The sequence below is a fragment of the Stylophora pistillata genome, chromosome 12 (assembly GCF_964205215.1).
Source record: "Stylophora pistillata chromosome 12, jaStyPist1.2, whole genome shotgun sequence".
NCBI classification, from domain to species: domain Eukaryota; kingdom Metazoa; phylum Cnidaria; class Anthozoa; order Scleractinia; family Pocilloporidae; genus Stylophora; species Stylophora pistillata.
In genome coordinates, this window is record NC_142530.1 from 1,940,249 (window position 1) to 1,964,965 (window position 24,717).

General features: G+C 37.8%; 1 protein-coding gene and 1 long non-coding RNA gene across 4 annotated transcripts; both read right to left on the reverse strand.

The window, feature by feature from the left end:
• Positions 1-906: 906 nt before the first annotated feature.
• On the reverse strand, positions 907-14,887 carry LOC111320885 (beta-lactamase-like protein 1). 3 transcript variants are annotated; one of them, XM_022923622.2, is made up of 13 exons: positions 14,711-14,887; positions 14,305-14,464; positions 11,000-11,401; positions 8,166-8,303; positions 7,512-7,655; positions 7,070-7,191; positions 6,448-6,600; positions 6,217-6,345; positions 5,808-5,922; positions 5,128-5,206; positions 4,815-4,952; positions 3,050-3,153; positions 907-2,553 (listed from the first exon to the last, which is right to left on the reverse strand). In XM_022923622.2, the coding sequence occupies exons 2-13, from the start codon at positions 14,383-14,385 to the stop codon at positions 2,212-2,214; spliced, it is 1,947 nt and encodes a 648-aa protein (XP_022779357.2). In that variant the 5' UTR covers positions 14,386-14,464; positions 14,711-14,887; the 3' UTR covers positions 907-2,211. The 3 variants fall into 3 exon arrangements, with proteins under 3 accessions (XP_022779357.2, XP_088597599.1, XP_088597600.1); XM_088741473.1 differs by lacking the exon at positions 14,711-14,887 and having other exon boundaries at positions 14,305-14,549; XM_088741474.1 differs by lacking the exons at positions 14,305-14,464; positions 14,711-14,887 and adding an exon at positions 13,173-13,252.
• Positions 14,888-17,444: 2,557 nt separating this feature from the next.
• On the reverse strand, positions 17,445-21,325 carry LOC111320886 (uncharacterized). The gene is made up of 3 exons (XR_002693903.2): positions 21,116-21,325; positions 18,566-18,844; positions 17,445-17,796 (listed from the first exon to the last, which is right to left on the reverse strand). It is a non-coding gene; the product is annotated as an uncharacterized LOC111320886 (long non-coding RNA).
• Between the last annotated feature and the right edge of the window lie 3,392 nt (positions 21,326-24,717).

Sequence of the window (24,717 nt, forward strand, 5' to 3'; positions counted from 1 at the left end):
AGGAGAGGGTTGACGAAGTCCTCTCGGGACTGTGGTAGCCCTGATTAACAGTTATTATCAGAGCGCCGGAAAAGGTCGTTAATTACTTTACGACAAAAATGACTGTCGGCTATGGCCAGTTTTCACACGCTAATCGCCGCCGTTCGTTGGCGCCCGGTCATTATAATGCATAACTTCGCCTTACTTCGGGCTTCTCTCGCTTTCGTCGTTCCCAAACAATGATTAAAGCGCCACCAGTGTCTTTGCAAGTGTTTTGGGTTTCGTCGACACGTAAGAAGGAAATGATGAAGAATTTTTAAAAGAGTCGTTCTCCTATGTTTGTTGTAAATTTTTCCTCCAAGCTTACATATAGATCGAAATGTTGAAGTAGGGCTTTCCAACCGAGTAGTTTGGTTTCGAGTACAGAGAAAGCAATTGTAAATAAAAAACTGACATAAAAAAGCCTTTGTGACTATTGTCAAAACCCTCTATAAAACATATTTTTTCGACGTCTTGTTATTGAACCCGGATGTACAAATACTAAGCGAAGAATAGAAACCAAATCGTAACATGAGCGGACCGCCACATTGGCCAAAAAGGTTTAGGTATTGGGTGGAGGGACGGGAAAACGTTTGGAAATTCCCTATTGGAGAAAGCTTAAATTTTGGATGGAATAATAACAGAAACACTTCTTCCTGTCTCGACCTTCCCTCAACCGCCAATCGCATTCAATGTTTGCCCTTCTCTCCAAAGTGAGGTCTTTGATTTTCCCGAGAAGAAACGCAACTCATTTTTCGAGAAGAGGCTGCTTCTCAAGCCGTTTCAAAAATTAGAACACTTTTTTAGTCATCTTTACACCGACCGAGAAAACGAGGTGAGAAACTTCTTTTCAAATCATGACGTGGAAGATAAAAACTTTCCCTCGTCTTCACTTAACAATACTATAATCTTTGAGAAAGTTTCTTTGGGGTTACAGCATTCAGTTATGCTAGATGTACACGTTCTCGCAGGCGAAACGATTATTTGCATTCTTTTATAATGAGCTGAATCTGTGTCTTTAGTACTGGTACCATAAAACACAGTTTGTGTATAAATGTTAAAAATGGACGCCGCCATTTTGAAACATCTTAGTAACGTATCCTCACGAGCAAAACTGCGGCGAACAGGTCACAAACAGCTTCTGCTCGGTTATCAGGGGAAAATTATATTATTTGAGTCAATAAGTCCTCTTATTAAGGCTCCTAACCTAATTGTTGAAACAGATGTCAAAAATAAGAAAAGAATTGAAACTTTGAAATCTCAGAGATAATGACAAGGCTGTTAAGCACAATTCAAAATGACGTCTTCAGTCAATTATTAGCAAACTTGAAGATAATATTTGAAATGTTAGGTTACTCTTTGGAATCTAACACACAGTAAATGTCATAATTGAAAAACTGTGCGGTTTTCGGGGTGGACTTGCCCTTCACAAGACTATACTAGGACTTTCCTTGTGATACACCTTCAAAAAAACTTTTCCTTCTCGGAATAATCGTCACCGGCTTAAAGTGGTTTTTGCCCCATGCCACATTTGAAGGGAAAAGCGCTCATCTAATATTTTATACCACGTAGGTTATGGTCTCTAACTTTTAAATCGATGACTTGCCCCTTATTTAACTCTTATCGGCTCTAACGTACTCCTGAGGAAATATGTATTTGTATTTTGTACGACTCGATTTACAAAGTCCCGTTTAGCCTAAGGGTCATTCCTCCTCTTCATCAACGAATCTGGTTCTCTACCAACATTTTATTATTATCTGTAAGTATTTTAGGATCTCTGATTATAGATTTTTCCTCCATCGTAATATGGAATGGATGATCAAGTGCACCCAAAGACCTCCGTAGTCAGGCCTAGAAAATTGAAACCTTATTTTCAGTTTATCTGTCACATGCAATCCCTCTAAAACGCTTGAACGCGGCTTCACGATCAGTATCTCCGCTCTATCAGTGTTAAATATTTTGCTTCCGTGCCAACTGAATACTGTCAGTTTTCCATGGCGTGAAGAATTTATACCAAAGCAGCAATTGCACGACAACTTTGTTAAAAATGAGCTGCCCGCGAGCACGATCACAGTTGCGAGCGTAGAAACGACTATAGGCCTGTAATAAGTCGGTACTGAGGAATGAAAAAGGGAAAGTATTTGAAATCAATCTTTTCCTCACGGCGTCCGCAAGGATGGGGGTGAAACCATATCATAACTGTTTTCTATAGAAATATGCCTTGCCTCGAAGATGGAACCCAAATACCGTAAAGCCAGGTGAAATTCTGTCGGGCGAACTTCCTGGAGGGTCAAAGTGCACCTTCTCGTGATTTATTCCCATTACTGCAATCGCAAGACAATCGACCTTTCTTCGGTCAATTAGTTCAAAGGTCGTTCCTTTGATGTGATTTAGACGGAAAACTAGTGTGTCCACGGAAAAACTCATTCTTCCCTCGTTGTACCTGATGATGACCTTTCTGATGGTGGGTACATCTTTAGTGTAAAACTCTCCCAGATATGGGGCTGCATCTTGTTGCTGGATCACTTTCTGTTTCTTAAATATTAAAGAGATTTATGATTAGTTCTTTCAGAACCAATAAAACCCAGTGAATATCCATAGTAGGTTAGTACAGCAAATTGCTCTTCAGCTAAAATTTGCATATATCGATACATCAGACAGCACTGTGGCTGTTAGGCGTTATGCCGAGGCCCAGAATCCAATCTCTAGATTTTAGGACTATTCCTCAGCTAACATGATGTTTGGGTATGCACCGGACAACATATCATTTTTATCTCGCCATGACTCATAAAAGTACATTCAAAAGTTTGACTCCTAAACGTAACCGTTCGAAATTAAAATTTTCTGAGAATGCCACCATTTTGAATCTTTCAGTTACTCTGTATAGTGGGCAGCGAGTTCTTGAACGCACTCTTAAATGGCCGAGACAAAATCCAATTTTTCTGGAACATACCTCTCGTTTAAGCTTTCAGCTCACTGATTCTGAAAATAACAACAAGGGATCAGAGCCTGTGAAGTATTCTATAGTTACCTCCTTATCTCTCGCAGTTAGCTCTTGGTGGAATGCTTTCAACAGCTTCTCAACGCTTGAAAAACAGTTGTCTTTATAGCTTCCCGTATGAAAAATGTTAAACGCTAAAAACAACAACAAAAAGGATCAGCAACAACGTAGACTATGATGCCTAAGATAGTTTGCTTGACTTCACTTTCACTTCGCTTAAATGTAGTTTTACTCAGCGTCCTCTCTGAACGAAATCATGTGTCTGATTAATGGAAATAACGAAATTCTCAAAAAAGAAACAACAACTTTGAATTTAAATTTACAAGACATGTTTCGACATTCTCATGTTATCTTCAGTTGCAAATGAGCATTTAACTGTTGTACATTTGAATTTAAATTAAGTTACGTTACAAACTACGTGTCAGGGCTTACGTTACATTTGAATGTAAAAACGCGAAAAAATGTAAACAGCGCGCGCTTGACCAGATCAAAAAATAAATAAATAAATAAATAAATATAATAATAATAAAAATAAATTAAAAGACCAAGGAACAACATAATTAAAAGGAAAGAGACAATTCTAGGTGTTTCAATTTCAGTACGTTTAAACTCAGAAACATGTTCAGTGTGAAAGATTCAGTACCGCTAGGTCTACGTTCGCGTGTCATATATAAATTTTCATGTGCTGGCTGTAATGTCAGTTATATTGGTGGGACCACTCGCCACATTTGTACACGAATTCGTGAGCACCTCTTGTCGGACAAAACTTCCCATATTTACAAGCACCTGCAATCATCAAGGGTCTGTCTTGACTCTTGTGATACTGAATGTTTCACGATCTTAGATTCTGCCGCTTCAAAATACCAAATTAAGATCAAAGAGGCATTGCATATTAAGTGGGAAAAACCCATCCTTAATCAGCAATTGAAACACCTAGAATTGTCTCTTTCCTTTTAATTATGTTGTTCCTTGGTCTTTTAATTTATTTTTATAATTATTATATTTATTTATTTTTTTTTTTGATCAGTCAAGCGCGCGCTGTTTACATTTTTTCGCGTTTTTACATTCAAATGTAACGTAAGCCCTGACACGTATTTTGTAACGTACCTTAATTTAAATTCAAATGCACAACAGTTAAATGCTCATTTGCAACTGAAGATGACATGAGAATGTCGAAACATGTCTTGCAAATTTAAATTCAAAGTTGTTGTTTCTTTTTTGAGAGTTATTGTCACTCTGCTGTCTTTACGTCCTTTTGGTAAAATAACGAAATCAAAACAAGATTCTTTGACAGCTGATTAGCTGCGCAATCAGGGTCTGATACAGAAACTCAGGGGCTGGATAGCTGCATGTCGAACAAATGTAAACGGCCTCTCGACTACTTTTACTCCAGGCCTGATTGCATGGGATCCTGGGGCTCATTCCCTACAGAGAAGCAAGCAAACATTAACTATAATGGACGTATTTTGTAGGATAGATTGGTGAAAGAATATTGCCGTAGTGAAGCTAGTGCTCTTTTCCCACCGTTGTAGCCGGGATTGGATTCCTTAACGCTATATCACCTAGTTTGTTGTTGGTTATTGGTCTCCTTGCGACGGTTTTTCTCCACGCTCTTAATATTTCCTCTCGGTTTTCCTGCCTCCACAAAACTCAACATTCTTATTTGAGCTGAAGAATAGAGGACGCGAAGAGCCATCCAGTGCAAATGTACTGCTTAAGTCCAATTTACTTTTTGCTTTGACTTTCATTGAATTTATAACTCATACACCAAGATGCCAAGTATAGACAAACTTACCAAGTTTCAGCTCAGGAAAGAGGAAAATTTTGGATGCATAGCCATACACATATCCAGTTTTTACTCTTGCAATGTAACCGTTCATGAGAGACATCTCCCATGGAGACCCAATGAAGTGCTTGCCATCCAGGATAAACACTGCAAGGAAAATACCTCAAAATAACGCATTTCGTGGTGAGATATAAGTGACACTATATGTCTTTAAACTCCCAGTTCCGGCAGCAAAACCTCTTAGAATTTGGAACTAATAATAATAAAAGAAAAAAACCATCAAAACAGAAATAAGATAAAAACAAGTTAAAGAGCTCCTCACCGGGTGAGAAAAATTCTTCGGTCAGGACAGGAGATAGAAAGTCGTCCTCCTCCGTGGAATTGAAAAGCTTAATCTCCAACTGGAGACAAAAAAACAAAAAAAAATAATCACATGGTTCATGTTAAATGAGTCAATGTCCATGCGAATAGTAAGAGAGAGAGGGCATCAAAGGTAAGAGAAAGGGCTCACTGGCAGAGAAAAAGGCCGAGAGGGTAATCATGGGAATTACAAATATAGAAGTAAAGGTGTAGATGGTCCAAATTTTTTTGAAATATAAAGAAAACTCCCTTTGTAGCTACTGGAACAGGTTGCTGTTTCAAGGAAGACAATCTTTTTTGATACGAAGTTACTTATATGAATGGAAATCAAGCACCAAATTGTGCAAAAACTGGAAAAAATACGAGCAGCATGGAAGCTTGCATTCCCCACTAAACGCCGTTTTGGATCGTATGACATCATACGTTTCACCATCATCATCAAGCAAAAGCTTAGGGGTTCGTAGGAGTCATGAAATCACGCAAATAATAGAGGTCACCTTGAAACCGCCCCACACAACCTGGTCGCTGGCTAGAAATTTCAGTTCACGCGAAACTCTCTACATGCGATCTATGTCGACGAATTTTAACCTTAAAGATACTTTTAGTAATTTGACGACAATGTCTTTCAACCTTTCACACTACCTTCGCGATATCCTCCAGTGACGTAAACATTCCACCGGCTGGATTGGCCCATCCCCACTCAAATGGCTGCTGAGAATAATTCCCAAGAAAACCCACGGGAATTCTTTGCTTCCAACTGTCAATGGAGTGATCAACACATAATTTTCCCTTACAATTTCGAAACAAAGTCAAGCTAAGGGGTTTGAGAACACAGCATCAATGCATGACACCTACTCTCTAGTGCGGAAAACTAAAGTGAGCAAGCCAGTTCAGAGGATAACACAACTTTTCAGAACCAGTCCACAACAAAGAAGCAAGACCAGCTAAAGGAGACTAATTAAATGCAATCCTGGACTACTCTTCTACTCTCTTAATTCATTTCTTGATCTCTTTCTTTTATGAATTATTTAAGGAAAATGTTACCACTCACTTGGGAGTTAGCTTGAATCCCGAATCATGCATGTCTAGTGGATCAAAAACACTTTTCTGCATCCATTCCTCGTACGAGACGTTCTGTGAAAGAGCCAGTCCTTGACCAAGCAGACCAAACCCTAAATTACTATAAGATAAGGCAGTGTTACCCCTTAATAAATTTTCCAGTCATTTGTGAACAATATTCAAAACGAAGAGGATGGAAAGAGTGATGAGAAGACTAACATACCTGTAGCTGACTTTATTGCCTGGTTCAGTAACGAGAGTTAGATTCTTTATTCGGTCCAACATAACAGTGTTATTGTCGGGACAAAGGTTCTCTTTCATTTCTTTAAGACATGGAGCCTCTCGTGGAATACCAGACATGTGCGAAACCATTTCTCTGAAAAACGAAGTAGTTCAACCTATCTGACAATTGTCCTCATTTACAATAGAATTCAATCGGACCTGGATTGGGTGGTGTCCTCACAGAGTATTCCGAGTCCCATAATTGTAAAAATGACATTAGAAATAACTCTAAAACATTTAAAAAAAAAGGAGAATTTTACCCATTGAAGTGTTCTCAAAATATTTCTGACAGCAGGGGACTCATTTTTAGTCTTGCTATTCAGGAATGAGTTTATTCGCAAAACTAGATGTTGACTAAGTCTCAGTGCATCAATGAGCCAGTCAGTCAATGGTCGGCCAGCACCAATTGTAGCATCCCTGCACCGATATATAGTTTCACTATCTAACCATCTGTCTTCCTAACTGTGTTTGTACTTGTCCGTCAGTCTGGTTTTCTGTCTGTTTGCTTGTGTAAGTTCAAGGCATTGAGATCTTTCATTAAGTAAAATTAAAAATTATTTTACCTGAGTACGATTTCATGAGAGTTAAATGGATCCTTGATTGAGAACTCTGGCATATATTTCTTGAAAGGATCATCTAGTGACTTTACCTTCTTCTCGTAGTAGAGCTTGTAAAGCATTAAGGCCTAAACAACCATAACCAAAATGAAAAATCACTGTTATCAGTAATATATCAAGGAGATGATTCTTACACGTAGATTTCTTTTTGTCTTAGAAGAAGAGTGTTTGTTTCGGAGGAAGGAAATTAGGCGAAAGTTCAAAAGGAAAATCTACAAGCAGCGCCGAGATCAAGCATCGCTCGATCATTTGGGACTAGCTTTTAGTAACGAAGTTGGATATAAAAACAAATATCGCGGCAAATTTAGGAAATGATAGTTTGTCACATGGTCCGTATATCATGCATCGGTGTTTCAAGTCTAATACCCGAGTAAAACAGACAACTTACCGTTAAGACCTTAGTGACACTTGCCACGGGGAACACTGTTCTGCTGGACAGTTTTTGAGATGAAGGATTTGATCTATTCATCTTGCCATACCAACGCTCCCAGATTACTTTGTTCATGTAGACAACGTTAGCCATGATGGCTATCTAGAAGAGAAATCACGATAAGACAGCTATTCAATTGTGCTCAGGGATCGTATCTCGAAAGTCCTGGTAACTTAACGAGCTCAAAATTTAAATATTTTGTCAGAGAAGTAGATTCTGGGACTCTCACTAATCTATTTTGTTTCTTTAGCCTATAATTTTATTGCATGATTTTAAAAAATTTTAAAACCGACATCTTGAAGGAAATTTTAACCAACTATTGAACCTAGTTAAAACTTTTAATTCCGTTTCCTTTACCTCAAAGTTAATGGTAGTAAACATGGCTTAATGATAACAATATAACCAACCTCCGTGACCTCCCCAACGTCACAGAGCCTCTGCATGGCCAATCAGTACTCTTTCTTGAGTCTTGCTGATTGGAGATGCTTACATTTGACAAAGTGGGTTGTCTCGCTGAAATCTCTGTTCCTATAAACTGACCCTACCATACAGGGCCGTTTGGTCCTGTTTTACTCCCTGAAGTAATTCCTAAATTACCAGGTTATGTCTTACCTTATCATCCTTAGCGTTAGCCTCCTTCAGTGCACGCTCAATTTCTAGTAACGCCTCTTCAATGCTAATAGGCAAAGGTTCCAGCGGAACTGCTTCTGCTCTTACGGGGCATACGCTTCTCGTTCCAACAATTGGTTTCTAAGTAGGAAGGCATCATTACCTTATATTATTGGACTTGTATTTCCATTTTTTTTTTTTTTTTTCTATTGCATGGAAACGCACCTAGCCCCGTTTACTTCGCTGTGGTGTAAATTTTTCTAAACTACTTAAAAATGAAGCTTGTAAGGTTTTAATAACCTATACCTCAGTTCCTTGAGCAGCAGCAAAGAGTCGGGAACTTGATATCTGCAAACTCTGTTTCCGCATGATTTTAATGAGAAAAGCCCGAAATATTCTACTCATAATCTCATGATAATGCACTCATTATATATCTTGATAAACACAACAAACGGTAACAAGAAGTTACATTCAAAGCTTGCAGCTGCATTGCGAATGAAAACTTAGCTGATCCATCAAGGCCGAGCGAGACCAACCAATCACAACTCTTGTTTTAGTTAGCCGACAAATTGTTCAAATCCTAGTTTCTATTGGGTTTTGGACATGAACCACAAGCGAGCGTCACAGAATCTTTGGTGCAGTACGTGAGCTGTCAAAATTGAGCTGCCAAGTAATCAGACGTTTTATCAGTTGTTATCAGCTTGTTTCGACTTCAATATCACACCATTCAAGGTCATCTATAAACTGCAGCGTTTTGGGTCTTACACGTCAAATTATATTTCTAACTGCTACTTCAATAAAATTGTTTTTCATCACCGAGATAAAAGGTATGTGTATGAACTCTTATGTAAAAAAAATCCAAGAAATTGTATTTTAATTTCTTTCATCGTCATTATTATTACGCTATGATGTCTCTTGCTCAATTGGAGATTTCCTCGTCAACCTGGCGGCCACGATAATGAGTAAGTTTGGATGGAACCGTACCGATTTCAGCACTCGACCTACACTTATTCCTTGCAAAAGATCGCGAAATCTGATCACATTTAGATCGTGGTCAGTAATTCGTTTACGAATTCAAGTTTCGAATGTTCCGGAGGAAATCGTTTGCGCACTTGGTTTGAAAGGGGTTCATTACACGACAGGTGTCAATCGCTTTTCACTTGAACTTTATTGGTTTCTTAGCAGGCTATCACAAAACAAACTTTAGAATTTAATTTCGGTGACGTTTGTCGCATACCGGTATGACTTCTGGCCAATATTGTTCGATATGTCCTCAAGTCTTGTTTGTACAGAACATGCATTTAATCTCAACCGAAGACATTCTTTTTATTGATGTTTATTTCTAATCAAACAGCAATTTAACGGGTAATCTAGTTTGGAAAATAATGAAATTATTCGCATCAATTACCTTAAATGGTGTGGATTGTGCTGCAAATTAAAAAAAAAAGGCTGAAAAGAAAATCTTTAGATTTAGGTTATTGTTTTGTTCTAAAATGCTAAAATAAAGCGATTGACTATAAAGCCTGTCCATCGTAAAAGAAAGACTTGTGCTGAAAACTCGGGTCCATTACCGAAGGTAAAGTTTACAATCATCGCTTCCTTTGAAGTTCTAAATAGGCAAAATTTAAAGAAGCAGTCTGCTTTCGAAATTCTATTCTTGCTGACGGTCTGACAGTATTGAGTGATTTACAGTACATTTCATTGATTTAAAGTCTTCGATTAAATATGTAATACAATTTTCCTTGCATAATATTTAGCAATGAATCTACATCCGCCAAGAGAGAGCCATTTCAATGCCCTGACAATCAACTCTTTGAAAATTATCGCCGATTATGTAGTAATTGCAAATTGTGCAAAACAAACGGTCCATGCACACATTTTAAACGCAATTTAAGTAATATCAACACTAAAAACAGTGCTAGCACGTTAGGTGTATTTTCATGGAGAAGGTTCGCTCATTTTGAGCCGGTTTTGAAGCTGAAATTGCATCTAAAGTGTAAACATATTGTTTTGAAAGGAATGTTTTCCTATGAATGCAGCTGGTTGAATCTTGACAACCGTAGCGGAAAGTGTGCGTGTTATTTCAAAACAGGATACGACACATTTATCGCTTGTCAGCGCCATAGCATTGCTCTGGTCTTCAACGATGTGATTATACGATAAAGATGAGCTTTTGCAATAACCTAGAAAACGAACTTTTATTTAGCCAGATATAAAGAAATATAGTTCAGGGAAACTTGAAATAGAGGAGAGAGAGATACTGGGTATTTATTTTGGGTGTGTCTTGATGGAAATGTGATCTTGTCTTTGTAATATGTGTTGTTCATTCTAATTCTCGGAATATTTGGTTCCCACCTGCTATTCCACAATTAAAGAAAGAAAACTTGCCTGTACATTAAAATCCACCCACACAGCCTGTTGCAGTTTTTGGTAAATTATTAGAGTTAATCCCCCATCATTTATTTGCAGATCATAGTCCACAAGACTAAGAGATATGTCGCGCGAGGTTGGCAGAGAATATGCGGAAAAGTTTAAGCAAATAGACGAACAGAGAAATCACGTATTCGATCATTCAGGGGACATCACTTAAAACTGTATGTCGTAAAAAGGTGCAAAGTGCATGCATTTACCGGTGAGAGAAGATGATTGAAACATCTTATTACATTTGTCTGCATCAAAAAACTAATTTTTCATTTCTTCAAAACGTAACAGTAAGTCTAACTCATTGGCGGGGTAATTTGCTGATTTGGTGTTTGGCGGCGAACTTACGCATTTAAGATTTCAAATTTAGGATAAAAATTAAAGTTTGGAGTCGATGAGGTGCCATAGAATCGTACCTGTTCGATATGAGACTTTCCATCGGCTTTTTCCTCAGGTTTGTAATAGAACATTCTCCAGACGAATAATGCAGTCATTACCATCGACACGATGATGAAGACCGCAAGAAACAGCGTCAGCTGGCGTATTCGTTTTGAGTAAGCTCGGGGGCCCATTTTGGCCTTGCTGTGGTGATCTGGCAAGAAGCCGATGGTGCTGGCACTGTTTGGCAGCGCACCCAAGAAGCTGTCTCTACCGGAAACTTTAGCGTCGTAAACACTAAATGACATCTGCGACTCAACGCCTGGGGATTGGGCCGATTCCGGTTCCAATTTTCCCAGTCGGTTGTCCGTGTTCATGTTGGGGTCTGGGTGTAACTGTAGTCGAGTCATTTGAACTGTTCGTTTTTGTTCGTCTGACGCCTTTGAAATAAAGGAATGATGATATGGATATGGATGATGATTCTATTCAATTTTCAGATAACAAAAACAAGAGTAATCAATTACCGATAAGAGACAGGTCACGATTTATAGCCGGGGGGAGGAGAGAGTGGGGGGAATTTGCTTGTGTCATAATAAAATATACCTGATCCCCTCCCTGAGACTTCCCACTCAGCGGAAGAATTGCGGGGACACTGAATGCAATACAATACAAATGCAATGGGATCAGGCTCTCAACACTCAATTTGAAAATGCTTCATAAATTAAACAGTGACATCAATTATGCTCGCGTGGGAGCAGCCAGCCATTCATTTTGCACTCAACACAGATTACACGTTGGTGTAAACTTAGCCATTTCTCAGTTGTTGCACACTCACAAATACCACGCCCAGAGATTTGCGGTATATACTTTTAAGTAGAGAAACTATATAAGCTGAAAGAAAACTTGTTATATTTTTCACGTAACGTATGTTTACTGCGATAAGTTCTTTGATATCAAGAAGAAAATCAGATCTTCTCAGTTGTCTCGAGTTTATTAAGATCGGAGACTACACGTTGAAGCTATTATATAACATAGTTTTGCGCCTGTTATATGAGTTACCATGATAAAAAAAATATATCGATTAAACTCGGACTGTTCAGCACGCAAACGACAGATAATGTCTTTTTTTCATCCTTCTCATTTAGATAAACTCCTTCTTTACGACTATCATGAAGAAATTTATCACAGTTCTTGGCCATTCAGTCGTATAGTTACGTAACGTGAAATAGATATAACTTGGTGTGAAAAATTAGTTTTGGATCCTTGACAAGCTAACATAAGATTATGTTATTTTCAAGGCAAACAAGCGAATGTCAGTGTCAACTGTAGAAAACCTTGTTATCCCACTACTGCCGTTGTTGGTGTAATGTGGAGATACGATGCTGGCTTAGAAATTAGCTACACTTTCACGTCAGAAAATAGCTGACGGTGGGAGAATTAAGAACGTTTAACAAAGTGCTCGCAAGTAATTCTATAATAACACGTCTCAATGGAGGTTTCATGTCATTGCGCTGGTCTTTGTTCACGGCGCTTTTAGATCTTTTAGAACGAGTGCTGAAAGGGCTAAAAGAAATTCTGTGTAGTCTGTTTGTTCCCTGCAAATAATTCGTCAATGTTTTGAAACGAATGCGCACCACCCCCCCCCCCTCTCGAACTGCAAAAACGATTTCTTCTTAGTCGTTCCTCGTGTAAAACAAAATCGATCAATTTCTCTGTCTTCGCTTCGTTTTGCTTTCCATAGTTTAAAAATTTACGCAACCAAGCTTGCATGGTAATCCATGCACTGATAGACTTTTTTCCTTAAGGAAGTGATACCACAAATATTTTTGTTGTTTTTGTTTTTGAGTTTAAAACTAGCCTCAGGAACTATGTCGGCTTTGCCTGTGAAATTTTAGACTTAAATTAATGAACTGTTGCGTGTTATGTCAATTTATCGGGAAGCTATAATACCAACTCGAAGAAAATTTTTTGTATGTACTATTATTAATGATAGACTATATACCAAGTCAGTCAACAGAAAGAAATATAAATTTTTCTTCGTAAGGGCACAAATTTTTGTCAAAGTTTAGTTTTTGAAGGTAATAATCGCCGTCTGTAGATAGTGTATCCGCGACAAGGGCTGGCGAAGAAAAGTTACAATATTGCATACTGTCGACCACACAGAAATATGTAACGCATAAAAACGAAAACTGTAAATGTGCTCTATTTTACCTCGTTATTCCTGAGTTCGCTCGGTCCAGAAGGTTCTGAAGAGATCGTGAAACTTTTTTGGGAAAAAATTATCCTTATTTTTGAGTGTTGACTTGTGCGTAAGGACCGTGATAGACTATGAAAACTTGGTAGATAAAACAGACAAAATAGCCTTTCAATTAGTTTTATTAATTACCTAAGTGCACGATAAATTAATAGATGGCTGAAACTGAGTTGATTTCAAGTGTAAAGGTTCGATCAATCGATACTGCAGGGAGAGACACAATTTTACACGGCCGGTGTAAACCGGCAAAATATCTGTGCCACAAAGAAATCGACGACAATTCAGTGTCAAGGGTTGTTAGTACTCCAGTGAAGTTGAGCCGTTGTTAATTACAGTTATAGTTGACTAGTGGAAAGCCCTTGAATTATTAAAAAGTTAGCACAATTAATTTTTAATTCGTCGAAAGAGTTTTGACGATAAAAATGAACGGTAAAACACGACGTTTCGACCGTGCTTCGGTCATTGTCAAGTGAATGGAATGAAATACAGTAAATATATGTATATATACATGTACGAAATATAAAAAAATTTTGCAGGTGTAAACAAACAATAAAACTACAAAGAAAGTGCTAGTAAGAAGCTAATTAAAAACCTTAGCTCGAATTGAATCAGACTGTACATTGAGAGTTATCAGAGAAAGAGTTATCAGAGAAATTGTTTTATTTCTGTAGATGTGAATCAACAAATTACGTTGGTAGAGCGATTTCAATGATGATATGCATTGTCGACTCACTGAAATTTCCCTTTCTCACCGTTTTCCATGATGAGAAGTAGTTAATCGACTTCTTTCATAAACATGTAGCAAATCAGCTAACGAGCATTTTGAACAGCGCTATGTAAACATGGCGTCAGGATCTGTGCTTTCACTGTTCTTGGTCGTCAAGATTTCCACAGTTGGACTCAAAGAACAGTCTAAAGTTCAACAGCAAGAGCTAGTTCGCGTATTTCCTCGACGCATTTTCAAGCTTATGACAGGGAAAATGGCAAAATAACTTGGAAAGCGCAGGAAAGCCTAATCTGGTAAAATCAAACTTAGGTTTATCCCGGCAAAGCGGTGCAGACTGTAAAACCAGTTGTATTTGCACATACCTTTGGAGAGAAGCCGTTTTCTTCTCTTTTTTGGGAAACAAAATGCCCGTTTCTTCCAGGTGAGTCTCGAACAAGAGACATTACTCAGCGAATAGGCGACTGAGCTCGCAAAAACGTTCTCAGGCCAGGATTGAGGGATTCTGTTTGCTGAATGGACTCCCTGAGGATAGAATAACGTCGGAATACTGATGCTAAATTACAGAAATATCTGCTTAAATCCTACGCACCGACTTAATTACTTCATCATGTCACTAAATGGCTTTACTTATCAATCGACATTACAATTACTGTACACAACCATATCAAATGCTCCTCAAATATTTCCTTTTCTCTCAGTGATAGCTTTGTTATTCACTTCTTATGGAATGAAAAAAAACGTTGGCTGCGACTTTTAGACTGCTCCTACCGTAGATTCTCTTCGTAAGAGTTTGCATTTATGTTTTCGCTGTCAAGATTTATCCCAGGCAATCATGGGTATGGCTGTGATTAGATTGATAATCTAGAAACACAACCTTTGTACATAAAACGCTGGGATCTGATCCCACTCTCATTTCGGTTTTATACAGAGCAGAGACTCGTCATATCACATCTCACTTTGGTGTGACACAGCTCGTGGTTAGAGATCAGAGTCCATGCAAACCTTAAGTAAACAAAAGCATCTGTAGCTATTTGACAATTAAAAGAAAAGCCTTTTTGTTTTTAGATACCGGCGATTGAACGAGAGCGAAGTTAGAACGTGCGCACGAGCCAGGACAGGAAGTGGCCTAGAAGCTGTCACAACAGGCGTCTTTCGAAACATCTTTCATGAGGATGTGACAAAAGAACAGAGATTCGCAATTTTGGAATAAAAAATTTACTGTAACCCTTTTTTTTTTAGGAGATTAAGATCATAGAGATAATGGCAAGCACTACCGAAGGTGGATGCAGTTAGTTCCCTGATACTACTGCCGTGCCAGGGATCTTTGGAGTCGATAAAAGGGGCATAATTGATATTGAAGGTACAGTTAGCACCCAAGATTAATGGGTTTTGCAGAAGATTAATCCGGGTTTTGCAGAAGTCAAACTTTAACTACTCTATAGCCTATACAGGTCCTTACTGAGCAAGGTTTGAGGTTATATTACCAACAACAACCGAACGGCTATGGATATCACCGATTAAGTTTCTAACAAGGTTAAATTCTCTTGGTTTCTAATTAAGTGGCTATTAAACGGTGAAAAAAAATTAATTTAACACGCAAAAGCAAACAAGACCTAAAAACCAAGAAAAGAAAAACAGTTACAAGCGGAAGACGTCACTTAACATCTGGTAATGCGCGCGCATTGTCATTCATTCATCTTTCCAAACCCACTGTCAAACTGCATAACTCAAACCAGCGAACCTACGATTCGTTCGTCGAGAAAATTATGTTATTTTCGGAAAAATAACATTTCTACAGTTGTAGAAAATATTCCAATATGGTTGTATTACAACAAGCGAGGGAAATTTCGTCGAATTCCTCAGTCAAGAATAGAAGTCAATACATTCACTGGAAAGGTGCTTCAAACGTGACCAAACTTTCTGGTTATAGAAAGTACAAATACTACGAAGTGCATCATTCAGAATATTTCAGTTTTCGTCATCTTTGCCGGCCCGTTGAAGATTTACAACTTACAATCAGATAGTTTGCTGTCAGCAGAATGTTGTCGGGGATCTGCATTCGCTGTTCCTCAACTAACTTGTGTCATGGTAAAGGAATTCATCAATGTGAATTGCTGCTCTGATGTAACTCCGACGAAGTGTTATTATTTCGGTAATACGTATGAGTTCAAGGAATATTTAGTTCTTATTAACCGAGCGGGAGGTCTGTATGGGAGAATCTTGACCGAGGTCGCCAGTACAGACCGAATGCAGTGAGGTTTGTACCAGCGACCGAGGTCAACTTGATTCTTCCATACAGACCGACCTAGCTCGGTTAATAAGATGTTTATTATATGGCTGTGTCTTATATGCCAATGTTTTATATTTTTTGTACCTTTTCTTTCTAGACCGGTCTAGATGCCGGTCTAGATGGGGAAAATCTAGACCGCTTTCAATATTGATTTCAGCCAATCAAATTCGTGAATTCGGTAGTTCCCAGTCCTCGTGAGACAGCCATATAATAAGACGAGTTCTTAACTTTCTGCGGTGTTTTACTGAAGAAGTATGATGGTTTTCCCTCTCTTCACGGGTGATTCAGAAGACTTTGTAGGACCTGCAAAACTCATTTTGTACATTCTTCCCTTCTTCGCCGCGTTGGTTGGCAGGTTGACGTCCGGCAAATGAATGAATTAACTCAACGAAAGTAATTGAAATTACAAAATGATGAATTAGGATCGGCCATGTACACCCCTTTTTTTGGATTCCCCATAGCGTTCTCATCGCCACTGGACTTGAATTTTAGTGGAAATCATTTATAAAACTGGGCCCTCATATTTATTGGCGAAATATGAAGTTCAAATATTGTCATGTCGCTCAAACTTTAATCGTTGAGTTTTTGTGTTTTTTCTTCGATAATGGTTTCTATTTGTTCATGGTTTATCTTTCAGTTGGTTCTTTCCGACACATCTGAGATCTATATTCCAAGCCTTATTTAACAACTTATCTTGGCCTTCGGCAATTTCCCGCGCTAAATTTCTCATCCCCTTGAGGGTAAGGTTCGTGATTTATTACGTCCATTTTGAAATCACTGGTGGTCCCTGTAATCTGATTGGCTCGAATTAGTGCAATTTATTCACAAATCGCACCAGTTTTTGCTCTAAATTGCATCATTTTATGCTTGTGACTGAGTTTATGACACATGACGTCAAAGTCTTTCTGTTTTGCATACAAAATAAGATGTAAAAGCGTTTCCAGTTCCGCTTTTTATTTAAAAACTGGCTCAGTACTGCATCAATAAAATATTTGAATTGACCAAGTCCTGTATTTGGGCGATTTCAAAATGGATGAAATAAATTGGTAATTGAACCTCGTGTCGTGCAATTTGGTCTGAAATCATACTCGTGATTTCAAATCGAACTTGTGCTGCGCGCTCGTTCGATTTTGAAATCACGCGTATGATTTCAGCCCAAATTGCACTCTTCTCAGTTCAATTACCATTATAAATTGGTTATTCCAACTTCACTTTTCCAAAGTCTTAAATTTTTATTTATAGCATTCATGTATACTTTTCTCTATTGCGCATTTAAGAAATTATCAATCATTCCATGATGAAACTTCAGTCAAATGCTCGAAAGCTATTGCATTTATAGCTTATCGATGCTTATTGTTCACTTAATATAACAAATCAACAGCCTTGTTCTTTTTATGTGGTAAAGTTTTAGCGACATATATTTAGTTTTTCCATAAAATGAACAGTCATATTAGAATGGTCATAATTTGCAAATGAATTACTATCCCTATGTTTTAGCATATTCTATAGTTTTGTCGTCTTTCCTGTCCATTGATTCTCACCGAGCAGACTTAACTTGATTATCCTGTGAAATACAAAACACATATAGTGTATTAGATGTTGATTGTGCTTGAAATCACGAAAGATCGACTTACCCTTGATACCCTCAGCATCAATATGCATATTATTTACTAATACATTTCCTCACGGGTTGACAAGGAGAATTTGCTCAACAACCATGGGCCGGTTATTTACACAAGATCCAACCTTAACCAAGGTTTTACGCAATCAGTGGGCCTAAGGCTTTCTCTATAAGAGGGTTGACTTAATTAAAAAAAATGCCTTTCCGTTGTTAGTTTTCAGCTCTCTTGACGCTATTCACAAAAATAAATGTTTAGATAAAAGCTTCAGCTAAATTAAAGGATTGTTTTGGACGTGGTTTTGTTAAACAACACTACGCCTTGTTTAAATAATCAGACCGTAAGAGTTTCTTTAGTTGATTATCATTTCCTTCATTCTTGTCATCTTAGTGCTTGATTCAGGGGTGATATTGTAAGGAGATATTAGTGCTAGCGATTCTTAGGGGTCAAAAAGTTAGAAAAAAAATTAACGGTTGAGTGTTGAGAGAATCTCTTTAAGATGTTTTTCTATGTCAAGAGAAGATAGATTGCAGTTTGTCTCCTCATGTATACATCACAACAGACAACGTCCAAACCAGGGTTAAACAAGAAGGAGTCATCATCCCTTAAGTTGAGAAATCAGTGACACACATGCTTGCTCCTCGAATGTCGCTGATTTTTGTTCAAACAGCATTACATACACGCCCACACAGAAAAGACGTTGCTTCCACTCACCAAGTATCTCTTCAAATAAAAACAATCTCTGATATCTCTGTTACATTCGGTGAATCCCATGCTGTCGGTTCAGTCCTTGTATCTTCTGTCAGCGACCATGCATATCTTTTCCCATTGGTCTTACCATCTGGCTTCTTGTGTTTATTTCTACGTGGAATCCAACGACGATGAAATCGAAAAGGTGTTTTGCCCTCGGAGTTGATCGCCATAATTAAATTACAGAGGAAAAAGACGAGCAGGAAAACGCAGAGAGGCCTGGACGACTGCATGACAAAATTTCTGAAGGAAAATAAACGTTAGGATCATTAGAATTGCCATCATTATTCGTCACCGTCATCTTTTATTCGTCTCAATTTATATTCATCCAGCGACTTCCAATAAAACTTTAAAAACAGGCCTAATGCGAATTCCAAATTGAAATGAAATGAAATGTTATTGATCAGCACGATCACTTAACTTATCAAGAATAAAGTACAAACGATTTGTTATTAATATGATAGCTCTCCGTTAGGAAGATTTCTACCGCTGAGTATTCTTTGCGGTCGGCTCTCACCGTTCACGATTCATAACTTTGTTGTAGTATTTTTCTTCGTTTAATGTTTGTTTCGTTGTCACTGATTGTATGCATCATTATTGTCAACATGGATTCGTGATGGGTAAAATTATCCGGCATACGCTCAATTCCCAAACGTTAGAAAATCAACTAAGACTGAGAATGTGTTTTATTTGAACATGCAGCGGTTGAAATTAAATTGAAAGCAGCAGGAGTCACGCAATAATACGATTTAAAAAACATGAAGGATAAAACGAGTGAATTATAACCTATCATTTCAGACGTTCCCTCGACTTAATACCTGAAAATACTTTTAGTTGCCTCACTCAGTTTTATGATAAAGTAAATGGCAGCTGCTAATCTGAATTTCCAACAATTTTGCTATAAAATGACTTGTTATATTTTCTCTCTTGAGTTTGTAATCGACTTTTGCATATGTGCTTCCATTTTGATGTAAAATCGCAAAAGCAGACTCCTTTCGCCAGATGAACTGCTATTGGTCCCTACTATCATATGGAAGAGCTACTTTAATAACGACATCCGTTTGAGGTGGTGTTAGGTGGCAGTTTGTTTTATGGACTGGAAAGCCAAGATAAGATGTCTAGGCCCTCTAGCGACTTGCCAATTGCTTCAGTTTTACTAAAGAGGCTTTTTTTCACTTTGCAGACTGGTTTACAGATTGCATTGAACAATAAATTTTGATTTACGCTATCAAAACGTCCCTTTTAGAGGTTTCTTTTATTAATTGTACATGTATCTTCCGATGCTGAGCGGTTTGCAACAACGTAGTTGTAAAACTGAAAAAAAAAAAAAAAAAGACTGCAAATGGCGAGCCGTAAGGCGAGTAATTTGCATGTTTTTCTCTTGTTCTCTCAACATTCCGTGTGGGATAAGAACGCTACAGTGCCCGGAGGGAAAATGTGATCCATTGCTCCTTGTACTTTTCAGATAAACGATTTTTACTGAGGAAATTAATCCATCTTTATAAATTCAGTTGTCATAATAGCCAAGGTAAAGGGGATATTTAGAGGACAATAAGATTTGAAGACGAACCATCATTTCCGTTAAGAATTTCGTGAGGGGCCTGTTGAGTTTACTTTTACTAACTGCGCCAGATCATCCCTTCGGCACACCATGCGGAGAGATGCCTGGAGTCCAAAGTAGAAACGCGAATGATTTGCCGTCAGGGTTCCTGGTTTCAGAAAACGCAACATTTTCGGCGAATCGAAGTTCTTGTTTCTTCTAGGGAAACTTGGAAATACACAGTTTTGAAACGTGTCTGGAAATATTGTTCTTCGCATTGAATGTTTTTCCTTATCACATTCTCGTCGGCAATTTCAGTTGGGTAAGCTTTTTATCCTGTACAATTCATGGTCAACGAAAAGTCACCTTTCGTATATCTTCTCGTTCAGAGCTCATTATATTGCTGACTCATAGCAATTACTTTAAAAGACGCCTCAGTATAGAAAGTAACGAGTCCTCAAGATATCTTTTGAAACCTTTCAGGCAGTGTTTCCTGACCGAGAGCGATGTAGAATACGTCTACAGCCCTGATAGCCCGGATTTCAATAAGGTTAAATTTCTATTAGAATCTTTTCCAAGTAATATCTTTACTGAAAAGTTTTGCCCTAAGTTAAGATAATCTTACGACTGGAGACCGAAAAGAGTATGGTGGGTTTAAACGTTGGGTAGGCAATTCGAACATACAACAGCATTAAACTAAAATTTTACCGCAAGAAAATCCCTTCCTCGACCAGCTTTAACAAACGATGATATATAAATAATTAGAAAAAATTGTAAAGTTACTAGGAATGCATTTCAAATACAATAGAATGCAGTAAAATTTGAGATATTTTGCTCCGCCTGTATTCAAAAGTGTCCAAAACTATTAGAAAGCTGACCGAAAGGAAAAAGAAGAATGTTAGCATTCTGATTTAACGCTCGGACGATCTTCTTTCAAGAGACTCATATTTAGAGAGGCGAGTCAAACAACTTACCTTTTTGTATCTTTTAAAACCGCTAATACGTCCTATCTACAACAATCGACTTCCCTCGCCAAAACCCAATTATCTTCTTTGGGTAACGTCTATTTATTCACAATGGATGCCCACGTTTTTCACACTGACTGCAAATAAAAAATACATTCACCAATTTTTGGCTATTTCCGGCATTCATTTCGTGAACTGAACATGAAAGAGCGAAATTGAGGAAAACGTTTCGACATTCCAAGTAAAAAAAAACATAATGTTAAATACCAGCCAAAGAAATGTTTTAAGTCCAATTAAATTAGCCATTAGGTTTATTGCTCTCCTAGGAGAATGTTTTGACAACTTTCGCAGCTGTTTCAATTGAGAAAGGATAGAGTTCTTTGTTCCGTGCGAGATACAGACCTAAAACAAACTACTTTGTCTCATTCAACAACGAATGGTGACTTTTAAATACAATCAAATACAATATGAACAGATTTTCAAATAAGGTGTCTGTTTGATTTGTAAGCTTTCTTTCGGAAAGCAGCTATTTTAAACTCGTTTTGTTATGTTTTGTTCTGTTTTGTTTCGCCTCTAAAAATAAACGGTTTAACTTACAAATTAATTAGTTGTGTCCAAAGTGCATCCCTGTGGGCAAAACAGCTGATATCTTCCTATTTGTCTCATTTTAAAAACCACGCACACGCTTCAAATTCAGGTCCGGAAGTCTCGAATGCAACAGCTCATTGCACGATATATCGTGTTATCTTTCAGACGGAATATTACAAAGCAACAGTTTAGGCCGGATGACTTAGGCCATACCTTTTTTTGGCAACTCATGGAAAAAAGTGCGATGACTATATGCGCTTTAGTCACGCAATGAATCGATATTTTTGGTTCGACTTTTGTGTTCCAGCCGTGCAACATCAGGATTAGAATTTAACGTAACAGATCGGTTAGTTCTGTGTGTCTGACGGGAGAGAATTTTGCAGTACGAGATCTCTCAATTATGATCTTTTGAAGTAATATTTACAATATTCTGTTCAACCTATTGAAAAGAGACAAAGTCGAATATGTATATTCGAGCGATTTCGAATAGAAAGAATAAAAAATAACGTTTGATTCGCAGTCAGAAATTTTTACCTAATTGAAGATGTAAATTTTTGCGGTGTTTAACCTGGGGACTTTTTTTTTTTCTGCGGGAATCCTTTTTTTAGGACCGAGGACAATTTGCAAAATCCGCAGAACAAACATCCCCAAAATTTTCACCCTACAAGGTATTAATGGATCCTTCCCTGGCCCATTTTCGTTCCGAACCCTCTAGAATTGTCACCTACTGAAGCTTTTCAGGGCAGATTAACCCCACAGAGTTTAATGACTCTTTTTGATGCAGTGGTGTTTGAATTCTTCTTCATTTAGCCCCCACGTAACAAAGAAACACTATCTGTCGTCTCTCTGGGGCTCTATTTTTAAGAGTCTGCAACCAAAACCGTGGGTCAGTTAATGTAGTTTGAGCTAAACGTCCACTGATTTGTTCGTGATCACGACAAACTGAATGATGCATGCTGATGAAATCCAATTAATTGCGTACTTCCCAAGAATGAGAAGATTCTGTTTGAAAAACAGAGTATTTGCCAAACACATAACTATAACATAGATAAGGGTATTTTATCACGAAACCCGCGTATCTCCACTAAAACGGGACCGAAGCTCTGCGTGCCGTCGCGCTAGTTTGCTGACGAGATTATTTATCTCAATGAACACTTGAATACTTAGATTTAAAGAAGTTGTCCAATTCTTCTTCATTCGTACTCATTCGTCGTCCTTTTAATTCACCGATTCGTACCTCACTGTTTTTGTTCTTTTTCTCGCCTTTGACTCACTCATACTTTTTATTCCTCTAAGTGGTATAATTTCAACCAGCCATAACCGAACAAATCATATCATTTTATGGCGAGCTATGGCCCAAACAGTTGCAAGGCTTAAGAAATCGCGGAAATAACAGAACCGGATTTACGCTTCTCGAAAAAAGTGAATTGTCGTTAAGAAGAAATGTATCGTGTGACTTGACAATTTTGCAGGAGGTGTATCGCAAGGGTTGACGATTTCTTGTGTATCGATATCTGTTTTGTTTTTGTTTTAATTTTCGAAGGAACAATATTTTTCATTTTGAGAAGATTAAAAGACTAAAACTTGTGCTGAGAACAAATCTTATCGATTATCTCTTCAAGCAGAAAGAAACATATAAATTGTCAGCTCTCTTATTTGTCGAGTCATACTCGGAGAATGATTCGTAGATCGCTATTTCATTGAGTCCAAATATGCGAATTGACACTTGATCCATGTGCTGTTGTTGTTGTAAGTTGTTAATTTTTCGTTTTTCATTTTCTTTTCTTTCCTCTTCCCATTCGACTCAAAGTGGTGCCTTTTGTGGCGTTTTAGTTTACGGGAGATTATTCTATGGGAACTCATTTTTGCAGATCGAGGACTATGCGTGTAAGTAAGCTGTAATATTGAATTCATATTTCCATGAGATCGCGTGAGAGCCACCGTTCGTGTGTGCGTCTGAAGCCTCGAAGCAACAACCCCCCGCTGACACTAAGTTACAATTTTATCACAAATAGGGGCCATCGTGATAAAACAATTTTGATGAGTAAGAGCCTTTCTTGTAGGAGGAATATAATTTATTTATTTCTTGTATAAGCAATTTCCTTTCAATGCGAAAAATCTAAATCAGTCGTAGAGGCCAAGAGCAAAAACTCGCAAAATACTCGGTGTAAGACGTCAACTCTTAAAGGCCATAGTTGACATTACAGTGGGGTTAAAGGTGCTCCACAGGACAAAATTTTGTGTCTTAAAAGAGTAATTAATAATGAAATCATTTTAAATCGATGTTATTAGTATCAATCTTCAAACATGTTAGTTCAGGTGTTTAGCAGTTTTTCCATCTTATTGAACCAATATTTTGGGATTTCCCCGAAATGGATCCTATGCGGCGTGGAAAGCACGCTTACAAATTTTTCAAAGTATAAGCCTTATCAAGTTGAAGACTACGTTATATAAATCTGTTTTATTGCCCTTTTTATAACATGAGACCTCACAGGGGCCTGAGAAGCGGTATTTTAGAGGACCCAAAAAATAAAAATACCCAAATGAAATTTATTTTGTTTGTGCCTTCCTCGAGATGTGCGTTACGGTGATAAGTGATGAAATGAGAACGTAAGCCTGGAACTAAGATTTTAAACCAGATTTCATTGAAGGGAAGAGTAATCTTGTCCACCCTTGGCCCTTAACATTTCGCTTCATTGTTCTTTGGGTTATTCTTGTGATCTAGACAGTTTTTTTTAGCTTAATTGATCTATATTTTGCATCTCCTTTAATCCTTTTATCCATAAGATCCAGCTATAAATTTTCGCTCTGTCTGGCATGCTTTTCGTGTCAAACTGGCTCTAAGCACTTTCAGTCAAAAACATCCTTGGTTGACGATTCTCATTTCTCCCATCGACTTTCGTTTTAAAAATGTATCGGTATTGTAAGGTTACTTATGAGTGAATAGATCTAAGAAGTAATGCTCAACTGGCATTAAATGAATACTCATCAAAATCTACAAATCTAAATGGTAGCTGACAAAG